The 27,653-nt window shown below is 40.4% G+C and overlaps 1 protein-coding gene across 1 annotated transcript in view; it reads left to right on the top strand.

Annotated features, from left to right (window-relative positions):
- The first annotated feature begins 3,882 nt into the window (after positions 1-3,882).
- The window catches only part of ptpro (protein tyrosine phosphatase receptor type O), a 61,746-nt gene continuing 37,975 nt past the window's right edge, over positions 3,883-27,653 (top strand). The window contains exon 1 of the mRNA XM_030045850.1: positions 3,883-4,020. Within this exon, the coding sequence (XP_029901710.1) occupies positions 3,973-4,020 (48 nt within the window). The 5' untranslated portion in view covers positions 3,883-3,972. The remainder of the gene's footprint in view (positions 4,021-27,653) is intronic.

Raw genomic sequence — 27,653 nt, 5'->3', positions numbered from 1 at the left:
CTCTCTCTCCCCCCCCCTCTCATTGTATGTGCTCTGTGTGTGTGTGTGTGTGTGTGTGTGTATGTGTGTGTGTGTGTGTGTATTTTATCAGCCTGGGTGTTAAAGGACAGTTTTAGTGTCCCAAGATGGTTAATAATAATAGTCAGTATAGTGGTAGGCTAATACTAAGTAAGTAAGTAAGTAAGTAAGTAAATACGATTTTATGTACTTCTCAAAAACCAGAGTTACAAATGCGTCAGAATAAAAGAAAAAATAAAAAACACACACATAAAAATAAGATCCAGTGAAACAACAAATGACATTTAAAACAGATTAAAAACATAGAGATACAAAAACAAGCGAGAGAAAGGATAAACACAAGCCAATAAATAACTAAATAAATCAATAAAAATAAAAAATTGAAAATTAAAACACAAATTAAAAGCCTTGGCGTAATATTGTTCTTTTAAATACACTTATTTTTTTAAAACACCCAGCAGAATCAGCTGACTTGACTCTAAGGAGGAGAGAGATAAGATAATAATAATAATAATAATAACAACAATACCAGTAATGATAACAAGATTTTGTCAGCTTTATCTGCTTTTGTTGTGTGCTTTTATTGGACCTTGTGTCTGTCAATAAAGACTGAATCTGAATCTGAATCAGCTGACTTGATCCAGGGGACAAGTAAGATACTACTACTACTACCTCTACTACTACTACGATGACTACTAAATGACCTTAAAACTCAATAAGTTGGTTCAAACCACAGGAGCAAAAGAAGAAACCTGCTCCAAACAGTAACAGCTTGGCAATAAATGACGTGATATGTGTGTGTGTGTGTGTGTGTCTGAGAGAGAGAGAGAGAGAGAGAGAGAGAGAGAGAGAGAGAGAGAGGGAACAAGTTTCTGCCTCTGCATTCCAAACAGCAGTGGCGGCTGGTGGATTTTTTTCCAGGTAGGGCTACATAAAAAAAAATCAAGCAAACATGTAAGGTATCATACCAGTATATCTATGTCAATGAAAGTCGTTTTTAATTTGCATAGCTGAATGTTGTAATGAAATTATAGACATTATAATATATCGCTCATTTTAGGACGAGAAGAGAAACATTTCAGGTGACGGATCTGCTCTCTGCTGTAAATGCACCTCTTGTGAGTTGAACTATCACTTAGACGTAGACTTACCAACCACTGTTTATAAAATGGAATAAAAGTGTGTTTTCAGTATTAAGTTGAATAAAAGTTGCTATATTATTGAAGAAAAACAATAATCTATGTCTGATCTATCATCATACTTACCACATACATGTGCTTTTACCTCTTCAAATGATGGGTAACATGTTAAACATAGGCTGCACTAATATAGCAACTTGGAAGCCATAATGGACCACTAGCGTTTTAAATCGCGGAGGCTTAAATACAGGCTGATGCTGATTGGATAACACCTGTGACACGCCCACAAAACGGAGGAAAACTACCTCTGAGGCATGTTGCTCTCTGTTAAAAAACGTTACAACCAAACATATTCTAAACTTTTTATTTTATATATTAATGACATTTGTGAAGTCTCAAAATTATTGCAGTTTGTTTTGTTTTGTTCGCAGATGACACAAATTTCTTCTGTTCAGGACATCATTTAAAAACATTATCAGAAAACATTGAAAATGAAATGGTTAAGCTTAAATCTTGGTTTGATGAAAGTAAGTTGTCCTTAAATTTGAAAAAAAAACAAACCCTAAGTTTATGTTTTTTGCGAATAAAAAGAAAGGATGAAGTCTCATTATCTATTGATGGAGTTAATATTAAGAAATAATCTGAGTTTAGGTTTTTGGGAGTTATAATGGATGAAAATTTGACATGGAAATATCATATATCATATGTTAAAGCAAAGGTGTCTAAGAATATTTTCAGTTTGAACAAACCTAAGTATGTTTTAGATTGTGACACAATGAGAATGTTGTACTGTGCACTTATACTGCCTTATTTTAGTTATTTTGTAAAAGTGCAGGGAAACACGTACATAAGCAATATAATGCCATTATTTTTAATACAGAAAAGAGCAGTTGGAACCATTCACAAAGCTGAATTTAGAGAACATACCAATAGACTATTTACTAAGTCAGGGTTATTGAAACTTAATGAGATAATAGAACTGCAGACATTATTGGTTATGTTTAAAGCCAAAAATAGAGTATTGCCAGAGAACATGCAAAAACTTTTTGTGTTTACCTCAGAAGATGAAAATCACAGAAGGAGATTTGATTTTAAGCATCAAGTTGCTCGGACCACTTTAAAACAAATGTGTATTTCTGGTGCTGGTGTAAAAATTAGGAAATATGCACCTGAAATTGAACTTTATCTTTATTTGTTTTGAGCTTGTACATTTTTACTTAATGGGTTTTTGTTTTATGTTGTTGTAATCAAAGGTGTAGTCGATGGTATAGGTAAATGATGAGCAAAGGCTAGGTAACTGGAAATGATGGACTATCCAAGATTCCTTGTGCTCAAGTAAGGGGCAGACAAAAAATAAGAATTATATTCTTCTCTCTGCTACTTTCCAATCATGAAAAGCATAAATCTGAAATATGTATTGCGAATTTTTGTACCAATTTCATATTGTATTATTGTGCATTTTCATGAAAGGAACAAATAAAAATGAATGAATGAATTCAATGAGACGTCGTTGAATATGCCCTAGGATGCCTGTTTGGCAAACAGGCATCCTGATCTTTCTTACAACATCATCATCTTCCTCCTCCTCTGTCATCTTCATCACCTGCGTGCTCGTTTCCCGCTGCAGCAGACAATTCGGACAGGTATGTGACGTCATGTGCGGGTCCGTGAGCTGCGGCGACGTCACCCGCTGCTGTTACGTGTCAAACCGCAGCAAAAGCTCCGCTGCGTTTAAGGTTCAGAAATGCCTGGGAAAATGTAGTTTCTGTGGACACTACCGCGCTATTTGATCAGTAAACCAGTTTCACTGCTTAAAAGCTGTTTGATTTAGAAAACAGCGGCGTTACGACCACGCTACTGACAAATGTAGTTAAACTAGTACTAACGTCGCTACTTCTAAGGCCGCTACTGCCCAGCACTGGCTACTACTACTACTAGGCTACAACTACTACTACTACTATAATAATAACAATAACAATAATAACATCAATAATAATAATAATAATAATAATAATAATAATAATAGTAACAAAATGATAAACAGTCTAAGGTAGGTAATTACATTTTGAAACCCTAGCTTCACTGAACAAGTAAGTAAGTAGCTACTACATTATTAATGCAATATCAAATGGATAGGCTTTCGGTTTAAGTCTGGAAAAAAAAAAAAAAAAAAAAAAAAACTCTGTCAGCTGAACACTAATTGATGCGTGTTGTTTCTTTCCATCCGAGACTCTAGGCCAGGTGTAAACGCCTGTAATATTTTATTGATTTTGTCCTGCACCAAAGGCCCGCATCCCTCCTCCTCCTCCTCTTCCTCCTCCCCCTTCTCCCCCTCCTGCACAGAGAGTTAACGGAGATTCCCTGTGAGCGCTGTGATGATGAGGACCTCCAGCCTCCGGAGATCAGGGCGGGGCGACCGGCAGTCCGTCTGAGCCCTGACCAGCCTCATCTCCCCCGCAGCATGGCAGACCGACAGCCCGGCGCTCCGCACAGTGTCCCGCTCCAGCCGCGCTTTGCCCCAGGAATGCGTTCAGCTCTGCATTACAAGTAACTTCCATATCACTGTAGCTGCTCCTTCTGCTCTGTGTGTGTGCTCAGTGTGTGTGTGTGTGTGTGTGTGTGTGTGTGTGTGTGTGTGTGTGTGTGTGTGTGTGTGTGTGTGTGTGTGTGTGTGTGTGGAGGCGCTGGGAGCATCGCGCTGTGGCGCTCCGATGCTGCTGCAGAAAAATCGCCATTGTTTGGATGCGCAGCATACTGGCCAAGGCTGAGGGAATAAAAAGAGACTTCTTCTCCTGTGATTTGTCCGCTCGCTACCATGGTGTCAACGGCCCTCCTCGCGATTTATCTCCAGTGTTTGATCCAGGTAAGGAGGCGTTTTACTGAATAAATATTGTATCTGTAGCCTGTGCCGCTCCGCCTGTCTGGGGTATCATGTGAAGCATGACGGTTTATGGCTTTTGTGGAAGCAGGGCTTACTAGTGAACTGCCTAGTTGGATTTATTTACATAAAGACGCGGAGGGAAGTTAGCCAAGAGGAAATAGTACATCGTTTATATTTCCAGTTTGGTGATGGTGAAGTTGTGAGATAACACATTGTGGCACATCAAGTCGGTTTCTGTAGCAGCCCGTTTGTCCGGGAGAAACTGGGTCAGTCGGCTGCTCAGTGACTCCCTGCCATGTCACCATCAGTGTGGATGTGGGCCTGCATCCACACTAGGAAACATCAATACTAACATGCACAAAAAGCCTTCCAGAGTGGAAACATATCCTCACACACATATAGTGAGCATACACCTGTCTAGAGATCAGATGCCTTCACATCCACAGCAATAAGGCCTCCTATAGTCGCTGCAGTTTATTGTGATTGAGTTTCTGTATGCACCATCACATATAATAAAAACCCACCAGTTCTTGCGCTGCCCAGCTCCTTGAGCTCAAACTGCTGCAAGGATTTCTCAAAGCAGAATTTTGGCACTTGGTGACTGTAGTTCATCATCTATATTACCCCTTTAGGCTATACAGACAGACATTTTCTGCCTCATCTCACTCTTCTCTGAATAGATGATGTCAAATGTTTTTGTGTCACACACCCCCATTTAGACCATTCGGTAGCACTATCTAAGAGTTTTTTGTTTGTTTGATTTTATTTCGCCCATTTTTTAACCAGGTTGTCCCAAGCAGCATCAGTCCAACGCATATTTAGCACTGATTTGTAGCACTGATTGTTTGTATAGTGCGTGGGAAGATTACTGCCTGAGACGTAGGATGTGCTATGGTCATTCTTATATTCTCCAGCTGGTACAATTTTTAGTGAATTAAATTATAATGGGTTTTGATTGTTGCTCTTTTTGGCTGGAAACCCCCTGGAATTCCCTGAAGGACCCCTGGAGGTCCCCCAATCCCACTTTGAGGATCACCAATATAAAACAGCATTGATATAGCTGACGGCCCCTTTACACCTGAATATAATGCGGCTGAAGTAGCCCCAGGGTTGATTGACTGAGCCCTATTGACTGATCAAAACTGAAACAATGAAAAAGTCTCATACCTGTTTAAATTTATTGTCTGCTCAAACTCCATCACAGTCCCAACAAACACTCAAATCTTGAATACTGGAATTTGTTTATTAGATGTCCTCTTTAAAGAAATGATAATATTGAAATCTTTGAAAATGTTGTGAAAGCCTTCAAGACAGAGCGCACGAAAATGCCCCCGCTATCTGGCAGTAACAGTATTATGTGCAGCATTATCTGATGGTGAGCATTTCCAATTTCCTGTTAATATCTGCCACTGCCATGGTGTTGATACATTAAAAAATTATTTGTGATTCTCCTGGATTTTCATCATAATGAAAAAGAAAGAGGAGGGATAAGGCGTAGCATTGGCTATAAATGGTTGATGATGTGTACTTGGTGTTCTCATTAAAGGTTAAAGGTGTTACATGTAGCATTTAAGCCTCAATGAATCATTACCACATTTAATTATGGGACACTGCTATAATTACTGTAAACAAACCAAAGCACACTGTATTTTACATTGTGAGCCACCACGTTGGATTTTGCAGGCAATCTGTTGAATGTCTTTGCAGCACAAAAAAGAGAGAGGGCGCTGTTCTTCCAGAGCCAACTATGCTAAATCTCTTGGCGGTTCCGGCAGATGGTGAAAATCTCAGCTCTTTTTTTTTAAAATTGTGTGCATGAAATACAACATCAATGTCCCCAAACCCTAATTTGTGTGTACAATTTACTTTTTTGTGCTCTCAATTTTGCTTTTTCAAGCTCTCATGTTCATACAGTTGTATCCACATTTTGGTTGGATTGTACTCTAAAGAAAAGGTATCCATGATGTAATTGAGAAGCTGACAGCAGCCCTGTATGTGGGTCTAGATAGAGGGTCTTTGATTCCGGTGTATCTTGACATGACGATGTGTTACTGAGACATATTCATGGCATTATAGTGAGCAAGAGAATTCTAATGAAGATCATAGGGGTGTTTGAACTTTACCAGCATCAATATGCTGATTTGGATCAAGTCACTGATTTCATTGCAAAGTAATCAGTACAAACAGATATATAGAATATGTAGGCAAAGGATAAGATTTTGGTACCAGATGCGTTCTGGTTTCTGTTTTACTTTTAGTGCTTTTATGCAGGTAAACAGTCCATATGGGAGGCGAAAGCAGCAGAACTCATTGGCCAAAATGTTGTCTGGACATAAAACACCTTTGAAAGTATCAGTGTTTGTGTATTGCGTAGGGAAATGGTCGATTAGTGTAATAAATGAAAAAGAAACTGAATCAGAAACACAAGTGAGCAGCCAGCAGTTACACCAGAAACCCCAAAAAATTGGACAAAATTGGACATTGTCCCCAGAGGCGAAATCATCGTCTGATGGTAGCTGATGGGTTCCAAGACTGATTGTAAATCAACTGCAAGGCAGACTGCATCACTATAGATGGATGTACACAGTGTTTACAGATATCTGAATTTTAAATGTACTATAAATTATGATCATTAAAATTCAATATAAATTCTATGATAAATTATGTATTTTTGGGCACACTGGACGCGTAACTTCCCAGACCGCATATGCAACAGCAGGACTCCAATCTCATTGTACCATCGGATTGCGGGCATGTTTTCTTTTGAGTAGAGCACAAATTAGGTTAATGTGGGCACAATTTTTCTTTAATTTGAGAGCGCAAGATAACAAATTAAGTGGACAAAAAATGGAAATGGGGTCATATTTTAGAATTTAGTAGTCTCAATTTAGTATTTCATGGGTATGATTAAATACCCAATAATTTATTTTGCAGAAGCAACAATGTTTATGGGGAATGTTACAATACCACTGGTGTGGAATGGAGGATGACAATCAGCTCAACCATGGCTTCATTTGTAAACTGTAATTATGTCAAGGTATCACAGTTAGTCTGACAACAATACACTGATGGTTGAAAAAGTTTCATGTAGCACCTGTAGTTCAGATGAGAATGACAAGTCCATTGTGCATGTGAGTCATGATCTGCAGCTTCAGTCTGTCCTCTGTATCCTGCATCAGAGGTTTCATTGTTTTTCTGTTTCTCAGCAGACAGATCTCAGCTCAGCACAGCAATAGAGCCAAACTCTCTGTCCAAGGTGTTTTAGAATATCCATTGGGATTAAGCAGCCATTTTGTCAGACAGTGTTTAATCAGACCATCATTACTCTTCACTGGGTTTCTTAAGTGGACACCAGTCAGATACCTGCCAAAAAGACTAAACCTGCCTACCAATCAATAAAAGGTCATTTACACTTCATGGCAATCAGTGCTCTATTGGAACTAATCAGTTTAAACTAATGAAATATCATTTATTTTTATAATAAATATATGACCTACTTTTACAGCTTGCATCTTTCCCCTCCCCACATATTCATGACATTGTACCAATGTAACTTAAATATTGAGCTAGGTAGCTTGAGTTACAGTAATAACATCTTAAGACTTGATGATGAAGGGATGTTGTCATCCCTTGCCAAGCCAGTACATTTCACTTCAAACTTACAGACTCATGCTTGTTGGTCATTACCAGGTAGATAACTGTGGCAGTGATATCATTAAATTCACCACAACACCTCTTAAGGGAGTTTCAACCAGAGGCAGATGAAGTATTGAAAGTAGACCTGAAGGTCCTTAAGAGAAATTTGACCTAAAACTGCACTATGGAAGGATTACACATTTTAATAAATTTTTTTTATCAGCCTGGGGACTGCAAGAAACAAAAGCAAATCACAAAAATGCAATTTCTCATTAATTTTTTTTTTTTTTTTATTGTGATCACTGGGTGTAGAAGATGCCCCCTCTATGCAGAGAAGTCTATCGGTTGATTTCTCCTATGATTTCTCCTAATGGCGCCTACACACTGAGATTTTGAGCAATCTTATGAGTTTATTGCAAGCCACAGTGTGCAGCATGGATTTAATAAACATAAACCATACATCAAGTTTGATGTATGGTTTTGCTCATGGTTAAAATCTATCTTCACACGTAAGTGCGGCGCAATCCAGTCAGAATACAAAAATTGTTTTCCTCCTCCACTCCTCCACCAGGCACAACAAACGGAAGTGAGTAACAGTAACTGTTAGCTTGTTAGCATGGCACACTGATTTTATGCTGTTCCTGGATATAAATCCACCATTTTACCCAAGGATTAGCTATCTACCATTAGATGTGTCCCTAAGCAAAGGGAGATGTGGTCTTTGCAGGACATAAAGCATATCTTCTAGCTAGCTAATGGTTGCTAAATGAGACAGTTTACTGAGGCTTCCCCTTGCATCCTGTGGGATTTCGCCAAACAAGATGAACCAGCTCTTACTCGTTACTTGTTAAACATTACTCCACAGGAAAGTAAGTTGACATTCAAAAAAGATGCAACTGAAAGCTTGTAGTCCTCATCTTAAATCGCTACTCTTAGTTATGTAAGTTTAGCGAAGTTACATTAAAATGTAACTTTATAAATAACAAATTGCACTTGTATTAGCTTTCATTTGTACATAGTTTTCTCATTTCACTTGCTGCTACTGTAGCTTTCCAAAATGAGAACTTCACAAAATAGATTATAGGATTCAGAGGGTGGCAAAGGATACACCGCCTGTGTCCTCTAAATTCTGCTAATGGAAAGCTGCTTATTTGGGCTACATTCAGAGGACACTTTGGATCGGGGCAGCCTTGTTGAGCGAGTATCACATAGGCCTATGCAGTCTGAAAATGTGACCTTCCAAAATTTTGTGAGCTCTAAAAAATGTTAACTATGAAAATGTTAGTTAACATTTTGTTACAGTGTTAGTAAGACCTGTAGCTCTTTCAGTTCCAACAAGCAGGATATTTTCTCTTTGCTGGACAGCAGGTTGGTCCTCAGGGTTCAGACAATATTGTTATATTACAACAGAAACTAAAGCCCAGCCAGCTCTGCTGTAAAGGGTTAACTGTAGAACATGCAGGCCCCCAAATTACATTTTATTATAGTTAATGAATTTTAGGAACTCTCAAATCTTGGTGGATGGTGAAGATAGATCTCAAGAATAATTTGAAATGAGAAAAACTCCATTTTACCTGGGTTTGTCATCCCTTTGTGAGTGAAATCCAGAAGTGTATTCCTCTCAACAGCAGTGAGGAAGCCCTCCATCCATAGAAAGCTGGAAACCACCCTGTGTTGTTTCCACCAAGCATGTTTGGAGTGGTTTATTTGAAAATATCTGTAGTCTTTCCTTTTTGGTTGATTTGGCCAGGTGAGAATACTGGCATTTAAACTATGGCACCACATCACTGCACCGCTGAAAATGTCCAAGGACAAATGTAGTGTGGTAAGAACCTCATCTGAACCAGCTTCGCACCTCACACCAACAGGGTTTGTAATGAATAAGGAGACAAATGTTGAAGTCTGGTAGCCAACAGTCCCTCATGCTTGGAAAGCCAAGCATAAAAAACAAGGAAGTTTCTTGTCAGCACTCCCATAATCACTGATACTGGTTTTGACATGGTGATTAGTGTGATAATGACCTTATTACCCACCCATGTGAGCTCATTAGCCAGTGCTATCAGCCTGCTTTAGGGTTAACTCTGTCTCCATATGGTAAATGAAAACTCATCAAAGGCCAACCACCAGGGGACTGACTCCTCCTACAGTCCTTTTGAAATCCACTAAATATCTAATATTGTGGTAATAAACCCATATCTAAACACTGTTTAAGAGTAGAACTTTGCTCAAGATTTTTTTTTATTTTTTTATTTCCAGGATCCAGATGATGATGTGTTAATGGTAATAGAGCACCGGTAGTAGGCTGAACATTATGTCATGAATAACTCATCAAACAGCTTGTTGGGAGCACACTGTATAAAGTCATAGTCTCAATTTGCATATCACAGGCTAAGTCTAAAGGGTATTTGCTGAAGACCGGGCCATGCTGCCTCACTGTTTCGGCAGTGCCAGGATAGATAGTGTAAGGTCCCATTAGGGACGGACCACACATGACAAAGTCCCTTTTTTTTTATCTGTCATTACTGAGACAGGAAAATAGCTGGCACTGCTAACTCATTGTTGCTGAACCCTGATTTGCTTTCACATGCTAGATTGCAAGTTTTACTCCCAGACCTCAGCTTCCCTCTCTGGCCACTGTCCTCCAGCGCATCAAGTGGCCAACACATTTTTTGTTAATGACCTGTATGGACCCATTATCCCTCCTGGCAAATGTAGAATGGAGAGAAGGTGTCCAAATAACAGAGTACAAGAGTTGGCAACCATCATCTGCTTTCTCTGTCCTTACACGCCAGTGGCTGTAATGTTCTTTGGCCTTGGAAATGAGGGTTCCAACCAAATTTTCAAACTATCTTTTGCCGGTGCATAAAGCTATGTAATAATATAATGTTAATATATATTTCAAATTTAATTACAAGAATAAAATAGAGAAAATTACCAACAATTTATTAAAGATTTTTAAAAAAGACAAAAAAAAATGAGAATGCCAAATGCAATGATTTAAAGAGAATTGCCAGAAAATTACCACGGTCACCAAATAAGATAAAATAAAATAAAACTAAAGAAAAAAAAAGATTTTGTTCAGAAAAATACCTGCATTTAATACCTGCAAACCGTAAAATAACTTCATTAGTATGGGTTCCAGTGGAGACTTTTAGTGCGCCATGATGATTTTAATGCTGAGTCAGAGGCTTTTCCTCAGTCTTAGTAATTATTTATCATAAAAATGGTTAAATTTAAATTTAAACTCTATTTACCCTGTTGTCAGCAAAGTGTTACAGTTAACCCTGCATCTGAAGGCTTGACTGATATCCCTTGCAGAATCAGCGACAGCGCTCTCCTCAGGGTTGCACTCCGGGTGCCTGAGCCTCCTTGGGAAGTTGTCGTGACACCCTCCATCAGGAGACCTCAGAGATGTGGGAGGAAATGGAAAAAGCGCAATGCTGACATAGACGCCCATCAGTTAGGACGCCAAAGTATTGATTTGCTAGTAACATCCTGTCGGAGGGAGGAAGAAGAGCAGAGGAAGGCCAAACACAGGCACTTTTGCGCTGCTGGGAGCCTCATTCACTTTTTGGGAGGGGTGTTGAGTTTGTATAAGGAGCCATTGTTGTGGCTCTCATTGAGTTTGTCAGTAGGCGGGTGAGCACCCCTGGTGAAGACTCATTGTTTTCTATTTGGAAGGAGGGAGCTGCTGTCAACACAGAACATAGGGTGCTGCTCATTCCTCTTTGTTTACTTTGATTAAACACCAAAGGGGGAAAAAGCTTGCGGAGGCGCCCTGGCTCACAATTCAGCCACGCAGCGCCTTGTCAGTGGCTGGAGTCACTGGAGCATTTTTCTTTAATTACGGCCCCAGTCCCTCCTCGGTTTTCATTAATTAATGCTGTGTTTGTGTGCCGGCCGGCGTTGTCCTGGACGGGAGAATGTTTTGTCAAGAGTAGGAGGAAAACTGCAAGCATCAACAAATCGACTGAAGACTGATTCTCCCTGTTCAACTTCCGTTTTCTCATCTGCAGTGATGTAGACCTGTATAGAATCAGGTTACTCACCATGTTACACCGTACAGATTTGCCCAAAAGCCCATGAGTCCAATGTCTTATTATCCCGAAAACAGATGCCCATTATATCGAAACCCCAACAGTGTGAAAAATGTCCACTCAGTAAATTTGGTTGGGTTCAGGCAGGGGTTTCCTCAGGTTAGGGTTAGGGTAAACAGGGCTGGATACATTTCTCAGCAGGAAACCAAACTCAGCACATCACCAGCAGGCAGAACCCCAACAGCTCCAGAGTGTGTGTTGTCAGAGCAATGACCCCTCAAGCAATGGCTGTTTGTTTTCAGGATAATGGGCCATTGGACTAATGGGCTTTCAGTCCAATTGGACATTTTTTGGACTATTGGGGTTTCACAGTTATGGGCCGTCGAACCAACGTCACCACAGAGTTACAGGGAACATATTGTCAGTGAGATTGAAGTGATCTAGTGCCTTAAATAGAGAATCCAGCAGAAACTGTGACGTCGAACAGATGTCGATGCAACCCTGAAGACCCATGTAGTTGCAAAATTAATTCTAAGACGATATCAGTGGTTGTCCATAGCAGCTGCCTGTGCTGGTTTTAAGAAATCAGGAAATCTTTGTGATGGCAGTTCAAAATGGTTTCCACAGCTGTTTTGTTTTACTGCGGTTTTCATATCAAAAATCATATCAAAATGCTGTGCTCATTTTGGTTTGACCTCCTGCATGTCGTAGTCCATCAGATGTTTGCTGGGTACTGTTGTCTCTCACCTGCTGGGTTGTGTAATCTGTCTCTGGTACTCTGCGCTGCAACTGAAATGGTTGGTTTGCCTCTTTAAGACTCAACTGTGTGTGTGTCGTGTGTGTGTATGTGTGTGTGTGTGTGTGTGTGTGTGCGTGCACACGCGTAACCAGGCAGCAATTTGAAACAGAGAACAAGAGATGTGTTTTCCTCCCCATGCCTAATTCATACTGATTAAACTCTGGCTCTGTTGCATGTGTCTGCTGAGCCAAGTGCCTCTAATCAGCGCATCAGTGGAACCTTTCCTCGGTCCAATCTGGGCCTCTACCTCCATTTATTACTGACCATCTAGATTATATCCAGATTATTAGTGCACTTTCACATATGGGGATTAGCCCTGACAATGATTATCCAAACAGCACTTTTAAGAGGTTTGTCCTCTTAATAAAGCCTTGTAGGTGATTTTTTTCGGAACTGAAATATCGGCTGCCATTAGCCAGTAGTGTGACAGCTAAATCGGCTTCCCTCTACGTATTTAAATTCTCCTCCGAGAGTAAAGCTTTTTTCAAACAGATTGCTTGCTAAATGTAAGGCTGCAACAATAACAATATTACCGTCTTACAGTGGTGTTAGGGGCTTTAGGAGACTTGCAGCCACTACATCATATAGAAATAACAGCTGTTTTAATTTTTTTTATTTGTTTGTTTGTTTTTGTTGGGAATATACAGTAATAATAATAATTGTTGTTTTGTTCACTATATTCCTACTGGCTGCCATGCTGCAGCCTGATCAGTCTTAGCACCAGAGGGAACTGACTTTTTCTTTCAAGTAATGTCTTTGATTTGCCAAGAATTGCTTACTTTTTGTTTAAAGGGATGGTTTACCCATTTTGAAAAATGTATTATTATTTCACTTCCTCCCTAGCTCTTCTGTAAGATAGTCATGGTGTTATACTGGATACTGGCTGGATGCTCCAAATGCTAACCATTAGCCTCCTGCCACTGAGGTGGACTTCCCCCCAGCAAACATTCTTAAAAATAATTGCCAAAATGTAATTTAACTAAATCACAGTTCCTTGCAACATATCGTGTGTGTAGCTCCCCCTAGCTACGCTGTTAGCAAAGCACGGCTGCTGGTTTCTCCTTCACTCTCGCCCCATAATGTCGCTGGTACGGGCAGAGCATTAGCACTTGCTGTAGCCTGCATGTGGCTGTCGCTGGATCTCATACCACTTGCAGCTCCTTTAAACATTTGTGCAAGCATAAGTTGTATTGTGGTGTAGAAATATTGGCTTCAACTCAAGTTAAGTGAAATAGGTAAACTTATAACTCCTGACCTCTTGAGTCTGATGGTGACTGACACTAGATGGTTGTGATAGTTTTGAGTTATTGCAACAGGGCAGTTCTTCAGTCAAAAACTTTAACTGTAGCAAATGCGTATTTCTTTTGATTCTCACCTCTTAGAATAAAATCAGGGGCATGGGCATGAGGATTTCAACCACCAAGACCAGATCCCAGTTTCTTTGAATGAGGAGTTCTAGATCTATTTATATCTAATGTTGTGGTATATGTATTATCTTTTTTGTCGTATTTAGGGACACATGGAGTAATAAAATTTGTTCTGAACAACATAGGTGCTGCAGAAAAAAACATGTTTTTCCATTCACTTGTTTGTATATGCATGCACTATGCACTATCCACAGCCAAGAAACAGCAAGATTACCACATGCTGCTTTGCGGCAGCCGTGTCATTACCAGGGCAACTGTGGTTGTTGTTAGTTGTATGCAAGACATTGTCAAGCCCTGATTCTTTTAAAAATGCTTACATTAGAAATGTACCTGTATCAGTTCCCACTGTTGAGCAGGCCAGCAGTTGTCTTGCCTGGGCTGAGCTCTTACACCTCCTTGTATGATTCATCATGCATATCACATTTGTGCAGCAAGCAAAATTTGAAAGTGTGATTGACCGATAGTATGTCCTTTTCATGGTGCTGCCATCTTTTGCTCTTCTAAGCTTTGTAAATTGTCCCATTGTAACCTGAAGGGGAACCCTGTTTCCTCCTGTTATAAACAGAGTACCATCTCACTCCATTCACCTTCTTCCACTGATTGTGCCTGCACTCAAACCACATCTCTTTCACATCTCATCCACATCTCTCTCTTCGCATTCTGTCTGGACATAGTTTTGCATGCCTGCATGTGCAGCGTGAGTGTTTGCCACATTCAAAGAGCATATGAGCTTTAAAAGTCCAGAGACAGGATGTAGAAACTATAGAAAATGCCAGCAGGGGTGACCTCGTCAGTCTTATTCATAGGATAATGGACTTGGGCCGGTCCCTGTCCTTGGCTAGTTGGAGCTGTCAGCGGGCCAGCTCTGTTCTGTGGCCCCCGCCCTTCTCCACATATGGGCCTCTAACTCAGAGCAACAGAGAAGGAAACAAAACCCCCAGGTTTGCATGATAATGTTGGCAGCTGTCAGAGGGCAACGCCTCCTGACCCCCCTTCACCGCTCATTCAAAGGGGTCAGCTGCAAGTTTCATTCACCAGCTCTTTTACTTTGAAAAACCCTGTGTGTGTGTGTGTGTGTGAGAGAGAGAGAGAGAGAGAGAGCGTGCTTTCTGTACTAACAGCCTTAGATAGTTAAGAAGATGAGGAAAATTGTCCAGTGGAACACTGGCCAGTACTCACTCCTACAAGATGCTAGGTTTAGTAAGAATTAGGTTGATGTTAGGCTGAGGGTGAAAGTGGTAATCATCTTTGGTGCTGAGGTGTTTTTCCATCTGCTAACAGAGTAGGAACAGACTTGTTTTTGACACATTTTTTCTGTTTATCTATTATCAGGATATCTCAGAAAGTTATAAATGGGTTGCCACAAAACTTTGGGAAAAAGCTAGTCACGAGGCAACAAAGAAGTGAGTCGTTTTTGGCATTGAGGAGGAGGGTGCGGTGCAACATGTGGTGTTGCATGAAAAGGCAAATCTGTGTTCATAAACTCAAATTAAATTTGTGACCATATGCGTAAATACAATGGACAATTCGGATATGCAGACGAGAATCTGCAGATTCAATTTGGTGACGAAATCCTGAAATTGGCTTGTTCGGACAAAAAAGCAGATAGCTTCCCGAAGGATTCTTGTGGTGAAAGTTCAACATATGAAACTTGCATATCTTGGTAATAACACAGGATTTGCAAAGTATGCTCTTTATTGAGTGTCTTCTACTGATTTTTCCATTGGACTTCTATTCCTTCCACCATCAACTGTCACTAGAAATCCCGAAAGCGTCTGATTTGTTTGTGCTGGCTGAACAGCGCCCTCTTCATGTTTTGTGGCATGAAGCAATCCAGCAGATTTTCCAATAAAACACTTTTCTCAGTGTCACACTAATTATACTCCTTTGGATGGAAATGGATACAGAAACAATTTATTAACCTGGAACGCTGTGAAAACTCAGATATAAATGCTAATTGTCACACTTGCCTATAAAGCTGACAAGTACTGCTGATCATTACCACAGTTTGTTTATACGCTACAAAATTGGATTCACAAGAACGGAGAGTTATTCCATTCATGTTGACAGAAAACTGCCAGCTCTTTCCAGACTCTTGATTTAGGCCATCACTTTGAAACAATGTGTGGTTTGTGTGATAAGACGAGCAAACACAGAAGAAATTCAAAAATAGATGATGCCAGCAATGTCTGTGCATCATGTTTGTGCCCTTGGCTAAACTGTATGTCCCTCGGTCGAGTGTGACAGCTTGGTGAAGAATGTGGAAGGGACTTAAAAATGTGGACTGAACAACAGAGCAAAGATCAAGTCCTCAGTAATGTTATTTAGAGAAAAAAAAATATTGTCTGCAATCTGTCAGAGAGCTTTTCCCTCAGTTCTTCCAGTCACGTGAAAGAGGAGAGATCTAATTAGAGATCTCTCCTCTCTCCTCTCTCACGGTTGTCAGATAACAGCCGTGGAGCCGACTGAGGAGGAAAAGCAGCACAGCCTCTCCTCTGAGCTTGTTGACTCATCTCAGAGAGTAAAAGAGACATTACACAGGCTTTTTTTTTTATTATTATTATTACAAAAGGCCTATTTGCCCCTGTATGTATCTCAGTGATTTTCCAAAGCCTTCTTGTTAATTCAAGTAAAAACACAACGATGCACTTCACTGTGAAAGTCTTCGTTTCCCAAGCTATCAGTCACTTCATATAAATGCAGAAAATATGAAATTCAGACAGTGTTTTGAAATGTTATGTCATCATATCTTCAGTGTCATAGAAGATTAAACAAAATGAAATGACTAGGGAAAATATACCACCAATACAAAACATGAGAATTAGGATAAAGTTTTATTAGGCTAAGCTAATAAAATGATGAAAAAATGGAGTTTACTTATTTTATAGCTAAAGTAGTCCGTAGTTGCAGTAGTTAAAGGATTAAACTTACTTGAGGTGTTGACTGATATCTACATTTGTTATGATGTGATAGTTTGGGTTCTTGCCTGTAAAGTGGGATTTTCTCCATATGAATATAAACATCCTCCAGGTTTGACCCATCAATTCCTTCCCTGTCGTGAGAACAAGAGCCTCACGTGGACTGTTCTTCTTAAAAATTAATGAAGTCTGCCTGGCCCTCCAAACAACACAATTTTGAGTGGCAGCCCAGAGCTGAAAACATATTTTGAAGGATGCACAACAACAGACATTTGTTCGGGATTCATTATCGCCTTCCTTTTCCAGCTCCCTCGCTTGCGAACCGGTGGATTTACTTTGTTTCTATATCAAAACACAACAGCTCCCCCTAGGACTGTGCATTTGTTTACAGACCTTGTGAAACTGTTACGTAGTGACACAGAAACAAAGTAGTTCCACCAGTTATCAAGCGAGAAAAGTGGAGTGGCTGGGGAAGTGAGTCGATTATGAATCTCAAACAGGGTTCTGTTATTGTGCATCCTCCAAAATATTTTTTTTTTCGCCACTAAAAATTCTGTTGTTTGGTGGGCCAGGTAGACTTTATTCATTTTGAGGAAGTCCTTGTTCAGTGCTCATTCTCAACACAGGAAACAAGCCGGTGGGTCAAACTTTGACTATCTTTTACACTCATATGGAGTCGGAAATACCAACTATCAGTTTCAGGTAGAAGACAATAATACTAAGCATTACCTCAACATATCAGCACATACAGAAGGGTAAAATCTGAATAATTGAGTGCATGGACAAGCATGACGAGTGCAGATGCTCTGCATAATACAATTAAGCAATTAACATCCCATCATGCTTTGTGGTATGCATAAAAATGTGGAGCAGGCCCGGTTGACCTCCATTGTGGATCAAAATGGCAATGGGACTAGATGGAGGTGAATGATGGGGGTTTATATATTGATACATTGATTTGATTTATATATCTTCTTTATCTGTTGACAAACACACAAAGAGGGCTATTATAGTAGGACTGCATTAAGCCGTCATTACAAAGACAAATACACATTTCAGAGTTGAGTGGCACTGGTCTACAGAGCTGGGAAAAAGCTGATCACCAGGTTCACCACTGGTTTTCCACTTGTCCCCCATAGAGTGAAGACTCACTGCAAATCAATACAAAATTGAGTGATCACCTTTATCCTTTGATGAAACATTTGTATCCTGGATGATAATGTGCACAACCACAGGGCACGAGGGCTCATTCAGTGGTTTGATGAGAATAAAAATGTTTTTTTCATTTGCTGTGGCCCTCACACTCACTAAATCTCAGCCCGCTTCAACACCTATGGGAGATTTTGGAGCGGCATGTTAGACAGCGCTCTCCACCACTGTCACCAAAACACAAAATGAGAGAATATCTTTTGGAAGAATGGAGCTTCATCCCTCCAATTGAGTTCCAGAGGGCAGCATCTTTCTGGAAATGGAAAATTAATCTTCTCAAATACTGTCCATGGTCATTGTGCAGTCAGCCGGGCGCTAAGCTGTCATCTCACAGTGACTACTTATTAAACATGTATGCCTTTTATTCCCACCGTCATTTTGTTTTTCCAATAGACATCATCCTCAGGGCTAGGCTATGGGAAAGGAAAATCTATACCAATTCATTCAATTCATTGCCTCTCTGTTGTCGCCATGGCAACAGAGATGAAAGAAGAGACACATTCGGGGTAGGAGGAGATGCTCATTATGTCTGTCTGCTTCCTGGATTACCATGGACACCATGGAGAGGAGCAAGCCTCTAGGGCAGCAGAGAATGCTAATGTTAATCTCTCTTCTTGGCCTATATATGCAGGTTATCTGTGGTGTGTGTGTGTGTGTGTGTGTTTGTTTTTTTACAGCAGCCCTCTGCTCTCTATAGTGCATCTCATCTTAAATGCATGTTGATAAATGAAATAGTATTTTGTCTGTCTTAGTCCAATATGTCAGTTTGCCGATGTTGGCCTTTTCTTAGATAAAAGATAGCAGCCAATCAGTTAATTTCATTCTGATGTGATGGAAGTTCCTTTGTGGCTCCAGCTATTGCAAAACTTTATTTTGTCTCCTTACACATTTAATTTTTTCATTTCCTTTTCAGTAATGTGTTTAATGAATAATCTCAGTGTTTCCCACCATTGAGAAGTCTTTGGAATGGGTTGGATCACCTTGACTTCAAGCGATAGTTTGCAACATTGCATATAAATGTTTTTTACATTCAGTCTCATGCTACATAAGTTCACCCAATGACGATCACTCACCAAAAAGCTCTGCATTTTGCATATTGCAGAGCACAGTTTTGTAGTAGCTTGCTTGTTCAAACACCGCAGGCTTTTGTAACCAAATAGCACCCAAAAATGTTGCTGACATCAGAGATATCTAAAATGTGCTGCAAAATAAACCTCATGTACTTTTACTGACAGAGGAACACAAGAGGTCAAACCCAATTAAGTTTGGGCTCCATGGTCTCTGTGTTTTCTCCAGAAATGCTGACAGAAGTCGTCCGTAAACGAAGCGTCTCACTTCTTCCCTTTCTCTGCTAAAACTGGTGAAAAGCTGTAAACGCCAAAAGAATTTCATTAGTATGAGATTCACTGAAGTGAAGCATCCCATATATATCCCAGTATATTGAAGTTTTGCACAAAACATCAGCTATTGACAGTTTCAGTTCCAAAATACTGGTAAGGGTATTGTGATCAGTGCAGGATGAGCCATAGTTTGACCGACACTTTGTCTAGGTCTTTGAATTCTTAGAATGGACTTTTTGGTGGCAGGACATGCCACAAAACTGCTGACCGGTTGACCCATAGGTAGATGAAATATATGCATAGCTTAATATATAATACATTACAAAATTGAAAGGAAGCAGATTGTTTCCTGCTCATAGATAAAGATTCATCAATAGTGAGGACAAATAAATGCATTTTGCATAGCTGATGAAACCCCATTTCTTCCTTCTTCCCCTCTGGCACAGTGTTTCCCATCCCTTTAAAGGCTTTTTACTGATTACTATAGGCCTTCTCAATATGATTATGGATCTCAGCTTCCAAAAAATTTCATTTTACTGTCTGGATTAGCTACTTTCAGTGTTGATGGCAATCATCTCAATACATGTAAGGCCATTTTCCTTCAAAAACATCGTCTTTCCGTCTCGTGCTGTCTCCGTCTCCTGGGGGAAGCATTGTGAAAAGGTGGGTGATTGAAGAGCACCCTTGTAAAAGACTGGCTTGGCCTTTTAAAATGCCGGGCCCGCCACTCCGGTTTAATTACAATGCTGTGGTATTTGGAGAGCACAGGTCTTGAGCTGTGAATTTAGCGGACTGTGAAAGAAAAGCGAGAGAAATGGAGTGAGATGCAGGGGGAGGAGGTGAGATACGCTTGTGGTGCTAGTGCCAGCTTTATTGGCTGAAATGAAATAGCTCAGAGGTAATTGGTAAATTGACAAGTTGGCTTCATTTGTGGTGAGAAAATCGCTGTCAAGACTGTAAAGCAAACACTGCGTGGAAAGCAAAAAAAAAAAAAAAATCACTATCCCGGAACAGGCACTCAGTTTAGCCTGGGTTCTCTGAATAGACTGTAAAAAAAATCCAAAAACGTCTGTCTGAGTGAATTAGTGTAACTGTGTTGATGTAACAGTTTTCCTCACGTATTTGTAGCCATGATTCCTGTTAGTTGCTGGAGAATTTGTTGGACAGAAAATTCCACCTGACTGGCTTAGAGGCTTTTATAGGAATTGTTGTGAGTGGATTAAAGTGCCTCTGTTGTCTGTATCAAAGAACCTCTGCAACAACTGCCAAGGTACATAGCTGGAACGGCACAGTTTACTAATGGGTTGACACCGGTTGTGTAACCAAAACAAAGATACAAAGTGCAGTGTTGGATCTACATCGACTCTTAGTTTGTTGCCGGGACCATGAGATAATCCAGCTGCAGAGCCCAGGATTTTGACCCAGATTCCTAATCTTGAATATCCATGTAGCGTTATGCATGTTGCTGGATACTCCCAGCCAGGGAGTTGTCACAAGTGATAACCGGAGAGGAGTCACTTCCACAGAAGTTAAATGGAGTAGAACCGTCTTTCCCATTCAAATCAACATACCAGGCCAAAAAAATCAACTGAAGGATAAGTCTAAGGACAAATTGTGACTCACTGAGGTTTTGCAGCTAACACCAAAGCAATGGAAAGCCATTTCAAGTGGACTAACACTGTCCTTGTCCACTAAAGTCCAGCTAATCTACAACAGATTGTAGCATTTAAGGCATAATATTAAGTAAAATGTATGTTTTCTACATTGTAACATAGACAGTAGAAGTCACACTGCTTCAGCCCTGACTTTGTTAGATTCAGCAGAAGATGCTGCAGCTTGATGTTTGTGCACATTTGCCACGTATTTCGTACTGTAGGTGTGTTGTCACAGCAGGTCTTTCAAATGGCCCTGTGTACACACAGTGACGCCATGTGAAACCCATGAATAAGAGAAGCACAGTCTTGCTTTATGTCATGCCAACCTCATGTAACACAGCAGGACACACAGATTCAAATGTCCGTAATAACAGTAATATCTGCTCACTTGACAGCCCTGTTGTGTTACCATAGTAAAGAGCCATTATCGCCATTTTACTCTGTACCAGACAAATGACGACGGCAAACAGTGCAATGACCGATCTACTCCATTCAAGTTCTGCAGCCACTTCAGATGTGCTGCACTGGGCCGCTCTGGGATTTACAAGAACAAGTTGGCGAAGAGGATTAAAGGCTAAACATATTATACTGACAGGCCATAACCTCTCCGATTTTTATGTGCCCTATAGATTGTTCTGATTTTATCTTTTCCCAGCTAAATATCTGTTTCTCATTTCCCGTCAACATTTCTCACTCGCTCATAGAATCTGCAATAATATCCCTTTTTGATGTGTGGCATTTTTGTTCCGGGGGCCTCTGAAGATTCATAGCATCGTAAAAACAAATGAAACAATAAAAAACCATTGGGAAGCCAGTTACTGTACTGTGACAAATAGCATGGCAAGTGAGCTGGTATTTAGTATAATAGGATAAGTAACCGAGGGTTTATGGAGGACTTAGTGAAAGATGATACATCCCCTCTCTACTGCGGCAGCTGACATTTACTGTATAGCAATATATCAGACGGCGGTGTGTATTTTCATTACCGCAATTTGTTGCTACTCAGAGTTCCAATATTATTTGGAGTTACTGTAAAGCTTTTTCTTCCTTTGTCCTTGACTGCTTGCAAATTTATCCACCTATCCAAGCTGCGACCTTCAATTATCGTCCACAAAGGAGGAGTCACAGACACAGGCATCTTAATCTAAGAAAACATTCTTCTCTGCTTCATGGCAGTGTGAATTAGGGTTTGCCAGGTCATCGGTGCTGTGTATAGAAGCTACACCTGCCTGTCGCTGCACTTCACTGTGTTTTCATTAGAGACAGTTGCTGACTTGTACGACAGCTCGAGTCTGTCTGTCATGAAGGACACAGCACCATGCTACAGAGAACACACAGGCTACTGAACATAGGAGGGAAAGACTAAAGATACATTTATGCTGCCTCCTATGTGCACATTCAAGTTTTAGTCAAACAGAAGCAATCTGAATTTTTGACTTTTGGCATATCCAGATTGGAGTTACTGCAGCAAGTTTGAAAACAAAGACTTTTGCAAAATAGATTTAAGTTGTATGTGGGTTGAAATGCAATTCAAGTCAGATTGCTACAGATGTGTCTCAGTCTGACGATCCTGGCCGCTCAAAACTGCTCTCAAACTGTCCTTAGTGCAACTTGCAGCATGATACATGATATCGGTATGCCAGAAATTTCAAAAACAGAAATATTGCTCTGGCACTGATACTGTCTGTTATAACAGTGGAATCTGCACCGCAACTTGATAAATAGATGACATCAAGGCTGAGATGATGTGAGTGCATTCCCTCTCTGCAGCTCTTGCGTCTGCATTTGAAAAATGCACCAGCAGTTACCGTACACTGGTGCGCTTATGTAGTTACCACGGCAACCAGTTCAGATAGCTTTATGATTCCTGAACACACACATCTGACCTGATTACTGGAATATTACAACATGGACAGACACTCGTAAAGATCAGATTTGAGAAAGAAAGCAGTTTTGCCAGCAGTCTCAACAAAAGCCTTGAAATTTGAGTTTTGAAATTTATCATTTCATCCGAATCATAGAATTTAAATAAAAACAAAAATTAAAAAAAGATAGATAAAAACATGAATGGCAATGACCTTAATAATGACATGACCATGCATATGGCATGCATGATTGCAGCTTAGCAGGATGGCTAACTAGATCAGCAGCTAAGTAGTTTACCTAGATAGTTATAGAGTAGGTTTAGCCAGTGGTTCCAGAAGTAAGATTCCAATGGGAAAATACACTGGGCCTCAGACATGATCTGCCATAACTGAAGCCTAGTTATGTTTCAAAAGCAGAGTTGCTTAGAGAACACTGTCTGTTTTTCAAAGGCTGGCATGACACCAAAGCGGAAGCCCTAAAATTGCTTAATGAATTTGAAGAAAGATTTATTTATATTCCATAAATGGGCCTCTAAATCATAGTTTTAGCTTCAGAAAAAAGATCCAATGTGACAGACAAATGTATCCATAAAATCATAGCATTTATGATAACCCTTGTTAATGCTTCGTTATAGAATAATCAAGAGAATTGTTGTCTTTCTCTACATTTCAGACATCTTTTCTGTTGCTGTACACTTCTATGACACCCTTTTGAAGTCCTCGAATTAGATGTGGGCAGCTTTAGCAACGTTTCCTCAGGGCTTGTGATGTCAGTTAAGTGTCTGTCTTTGTTGCCTCTTTGAAAGAAATAGAGGAGTCTTTGATGCTGCTTGAATGAGTTCAGCTTTTTGACTTCAGTCCACTGTCAAGAGCCAATGATGTTCGCTCTGTTGTCTTCTTCTTCTTCTTCCTCTTCTTCTTCTTCTCCTTACTCTTCCAATCCACACGGGTGCCCTCTGGAAGTGACGCTGAAATGAAATTTCCCCTCTCTGAACATGAAATGTTGAATTGAAGCTTTTGTAATGGTATCAAAGTAGTATTGACATTTCAGTTGTGGTGACAGTGCTAACGCTGGGGCTGGAGCTGGTGTAACTGGGCTGCTGCAGGGAGGAGGAGACAGAGGATCAGACGGCCGATGCCCATCGATTGCATTATCATGTTTGTGAGGCAGAAGTGAGTCAGTGCGTGAGTGGCTTGGCGAGGATTCAGGAGATTTTAAGATAGCTGATACACATCAACGGAGACTTTCCTCTGTTCATTTAGCAGATGGACTAGAGTGCCGCTGGGTGGCTCTGTGCAGATTTACGGCCTCACTCAATAAAGGTGGGTAAAATGAAAGTTATGACTGACCGCTACAGGACAAACTTTCCCAGAGGAGGTTCCGCCATCTCCCTCTGTCATCATCTAAGAAATTTATCACAGCAATTTGGCCAAGAGAAGACCGTGTTAGTGAAATGGGTCCAACTGAGCACCTGCCAAAGAGTGTGTTATATCACACTGTCTGGCAGCCATATTGGAGGTCCACAGATCTTGGGTAACAATAATAATTGCTGTGAACAGCTGATTTAGCTTCTAAACATGCAACTTAGCAGTCGCAACAGAACTGAATAGATGTGACTTACTGTACCGTGGACTGGTAACTGATCATTTTGCTGAACAGTATATTCTCTGCTAACTGTAGCTTTTCTACTGTTAACACAAGAGATATGTGCTCTATAGCTAAAATATCTGAGACTTCTAGTAGAGTAGAGACTTCTGAAGTTTGGCATTTCATCGACTACCAGTGCTGTCCTCAGAACATCAAACAGAATAGTGCAGAATAAATCGGACAATACCAGAAAACCCCCACAGAGATTCATTCAAATTCAAAACAAAACAGTTCAGGCTTTAAAAACGAAGACGCACAACCCATGATAAGTGGTTCTCAAAGCCGGGTCCAGCGACTACAGGGGTCCTCAAAGAGATTCTAGGGAGCCTAGCAGAAGTAATCCTAATTACACAATGTATAGTCATGGGTTTCCTAGGTTTCACTCCCACCACTGTTTCCTCCCCTCCTCTGGGTTATACAAGTCAATACTAAATCAACTAAACTAATAGCTGCAGGAGTTCTGTAGTGTGCACTTATGCAATATTTATTAGCCTGGATGTACAATTGATTCTACATGTTTATCTAAAAAAAATGCCTCTAAACAAGGCAGAATTAAATTGTGGCTAGAATATATGTTAATAGTGGTTTTATATTTACTTTCTCACTCCTCTTTTGGCTAGTCAGCAGTGTTAAAAATTCTGGAGAGAGCAGTATTTTCAGTGAAAACTACAATATATAAATGTAACCTGCCCTTTCATGCCAGGCGTGTCTGTTGATCTTGCTGTCTGTGCTGGCAGGTTTATGTAACGTCTCTCCACGGAGCACAGGGCCAATCACCAGCACAGTATGTCTGGAGGCAAATGATGGTCTGTAGCCTGAGCTAGATGCCATTTTTCACCTTAAGATGGGCAGACAGATGATCCTCAGCGAGGGTGTCAGCTCCCCTGCTGTCTCACTTAATGAAAGGCTGCTGTATCACTCTGATGCCAGGTATTGTCAGCATTGCCTGCTCTAGCAGACAGGACTCTACCTTAAACATGGGAAAACTGGTTGTTTGTTGCTCAAATTATCATCAAAAAATGTGATGAGCACATTCATGCTCCTTTGATGGTGAACCATGTCAATTTGGAAATCTCATGACCCTTCCCTCCAGTGCCACCATCACACAAAATTTTGACTCTAAAATCTGTTGGGGGGATTACCATTAAATTCAATGACACCCAGAATGCACACCTTTTTTATTTTGTTGATTCCATGAACTTTCCTCCAGTGCCATCCTCAGGCCAACATGTAGACACAGTATAACAAAATGTGACCAGTGAACTGCCATGAGAGTTGGTGAGTGCATTCATAATCCCCAAATGAAGGCAGCTAGCCTGGCATCACCAGACCAATTTGCAAATGTAAATTAGTCTGGAACCTTTCAGTTCATTTTGGATTTCCACGGGGCATTATAATATACAGTCAATGGCTGTTATCAATGTTCACAGACCAAAATGCCTCAAGACGCAATTTGATAGACCTACAACCAGTCAGCCTCCTCTGTCAGTCACTGTATCAAATCTGCCCCCTATTAGATAAATGTGGGCACAGCGAGTGACGCAGCACTGAGTGACTTTTGAGCCGCAATGACATCAGTCACCATATCAAACTGTTGTGATTGGCCCAGCCTGAGCCAGGTTGGCTGGAAATCTGTCTGAACAGGAAGGGGAGAAGACCAATCTGCTAGAGCAAATAACAGGAGCTCACACATTCACCTTTTTGACAAAATGTCAATCTCAATATTTGTTGGGCAGAGTTCCAGGAAATTTTATGAGGACATCATGATACCAAGAGCAAGTAGTACGTCAGTTTGGCACCATGACCTGTCCTCTAGCGCCACCATTAGGAAACAATTTCAAATTTTAAAGTCTACTGAGGTAATTGTGATGAAATTTGGCAAACACATTTATGCTACCCCGAGGATGCACCCTGTCAACTTTCATGCATTTTCCTCTGCTGCTGCTCTCAGGCCAAATATTTGACTGGACATGCTAAATGTAATGGATGGATTATCATGACATATACTGATTTATGCCTCCTAGAGAATGAACCCTATCCATTTTGGTAACCCCATGACCTAGTCCACTACTGCATGTAACTGAAACACAAACATGAAATTTCATGAAAAATCCTAACATGTTTACCATTTTTGATACTGTTAATCTGGTAACCTTATAATGCCCTCTCCAGCACCACCCTCAAACAAATGTGCAAACACCCTTTTCCCACAACTTCCTTCCCCCATCCATACACCATACTAGCTCGGCACCAGTGGCGAAACTTGTACTTATTGATACCAAACCCAATAATGATGTTTTTGGATTAAGGCTTGACTGATAACTCATGTTTTGATGATGTACAGTATATGTTTTAACATTTGCACACCACCCATTTATTAGAATATTAAAGTGTTTTCAGTGTATCCACTAGAATTTGATTCATATGCATGCAACCTTGTGTCGAATCCAGTGCTGGATTATTACAAAGCATATTTAATCAATCGAACTGCATCATATCCATCAAATCAGACAGACACTGCCTTGACCATTTTGGATTATTAGTGAAAGGTTAGTATTGGAAGGTAGCCCCAGATTCAGATTCTTATTTAAAATAAAGTGCTGTGTCCTGTCTGGCTCTTGAAGATATGAAGGCAGGAATAGATTGAGTCCACTGCTTTCACATTGCAAATAAAGAGAAAAATTGGTCAGCAAGGTGACCTTTCTGTTTTGTCTTGGGTGGGGGGGGGGGTGTTAGCACCACGCAAGGCCACAGAATGAAGAGGACATCCTGCAGAGAGACAGTAATGAGATTCAGCCTCAGTAAAAGCTTGAAATCTTGACTCTCATTAGATACAACTGGGAGGATTCATGAATAGTGCGCCGCTCAGCACTTCAAATGTCAACTTCTCCATGTGGAAAGGAGCACAGTGTGGCGTGTACCACTCCCTGATCCGGGTCCAACATATAACCCTGCCATGCACAGTTGCAGAGGTTGTCGTCTTCCTGATATTAGCTGGCACATCAAATCCACAGGATAAAACTGGGTTTTATGTATCAGTAGTTCACTTTACAGCGAGAACTAGCTCTCTGACTGATAAAA

This window comes from Myripristis murdjan, chromosome 23, assembly GCF_902150065.1.
Source record: "Myripristis murdjan chromosome 23, fMyrMur1.1, whole genome shotgun sequence".
Taxonomy (NCBI): Eukaryota; Metazoa; Chordata; class Actinopteri; order Holocentriformes; family Holocentridae; genus Myripristis; species Myripristis murdjan.
This window is presented reverse-complemented; position numbering and strand designations above follow the sequence as displayed.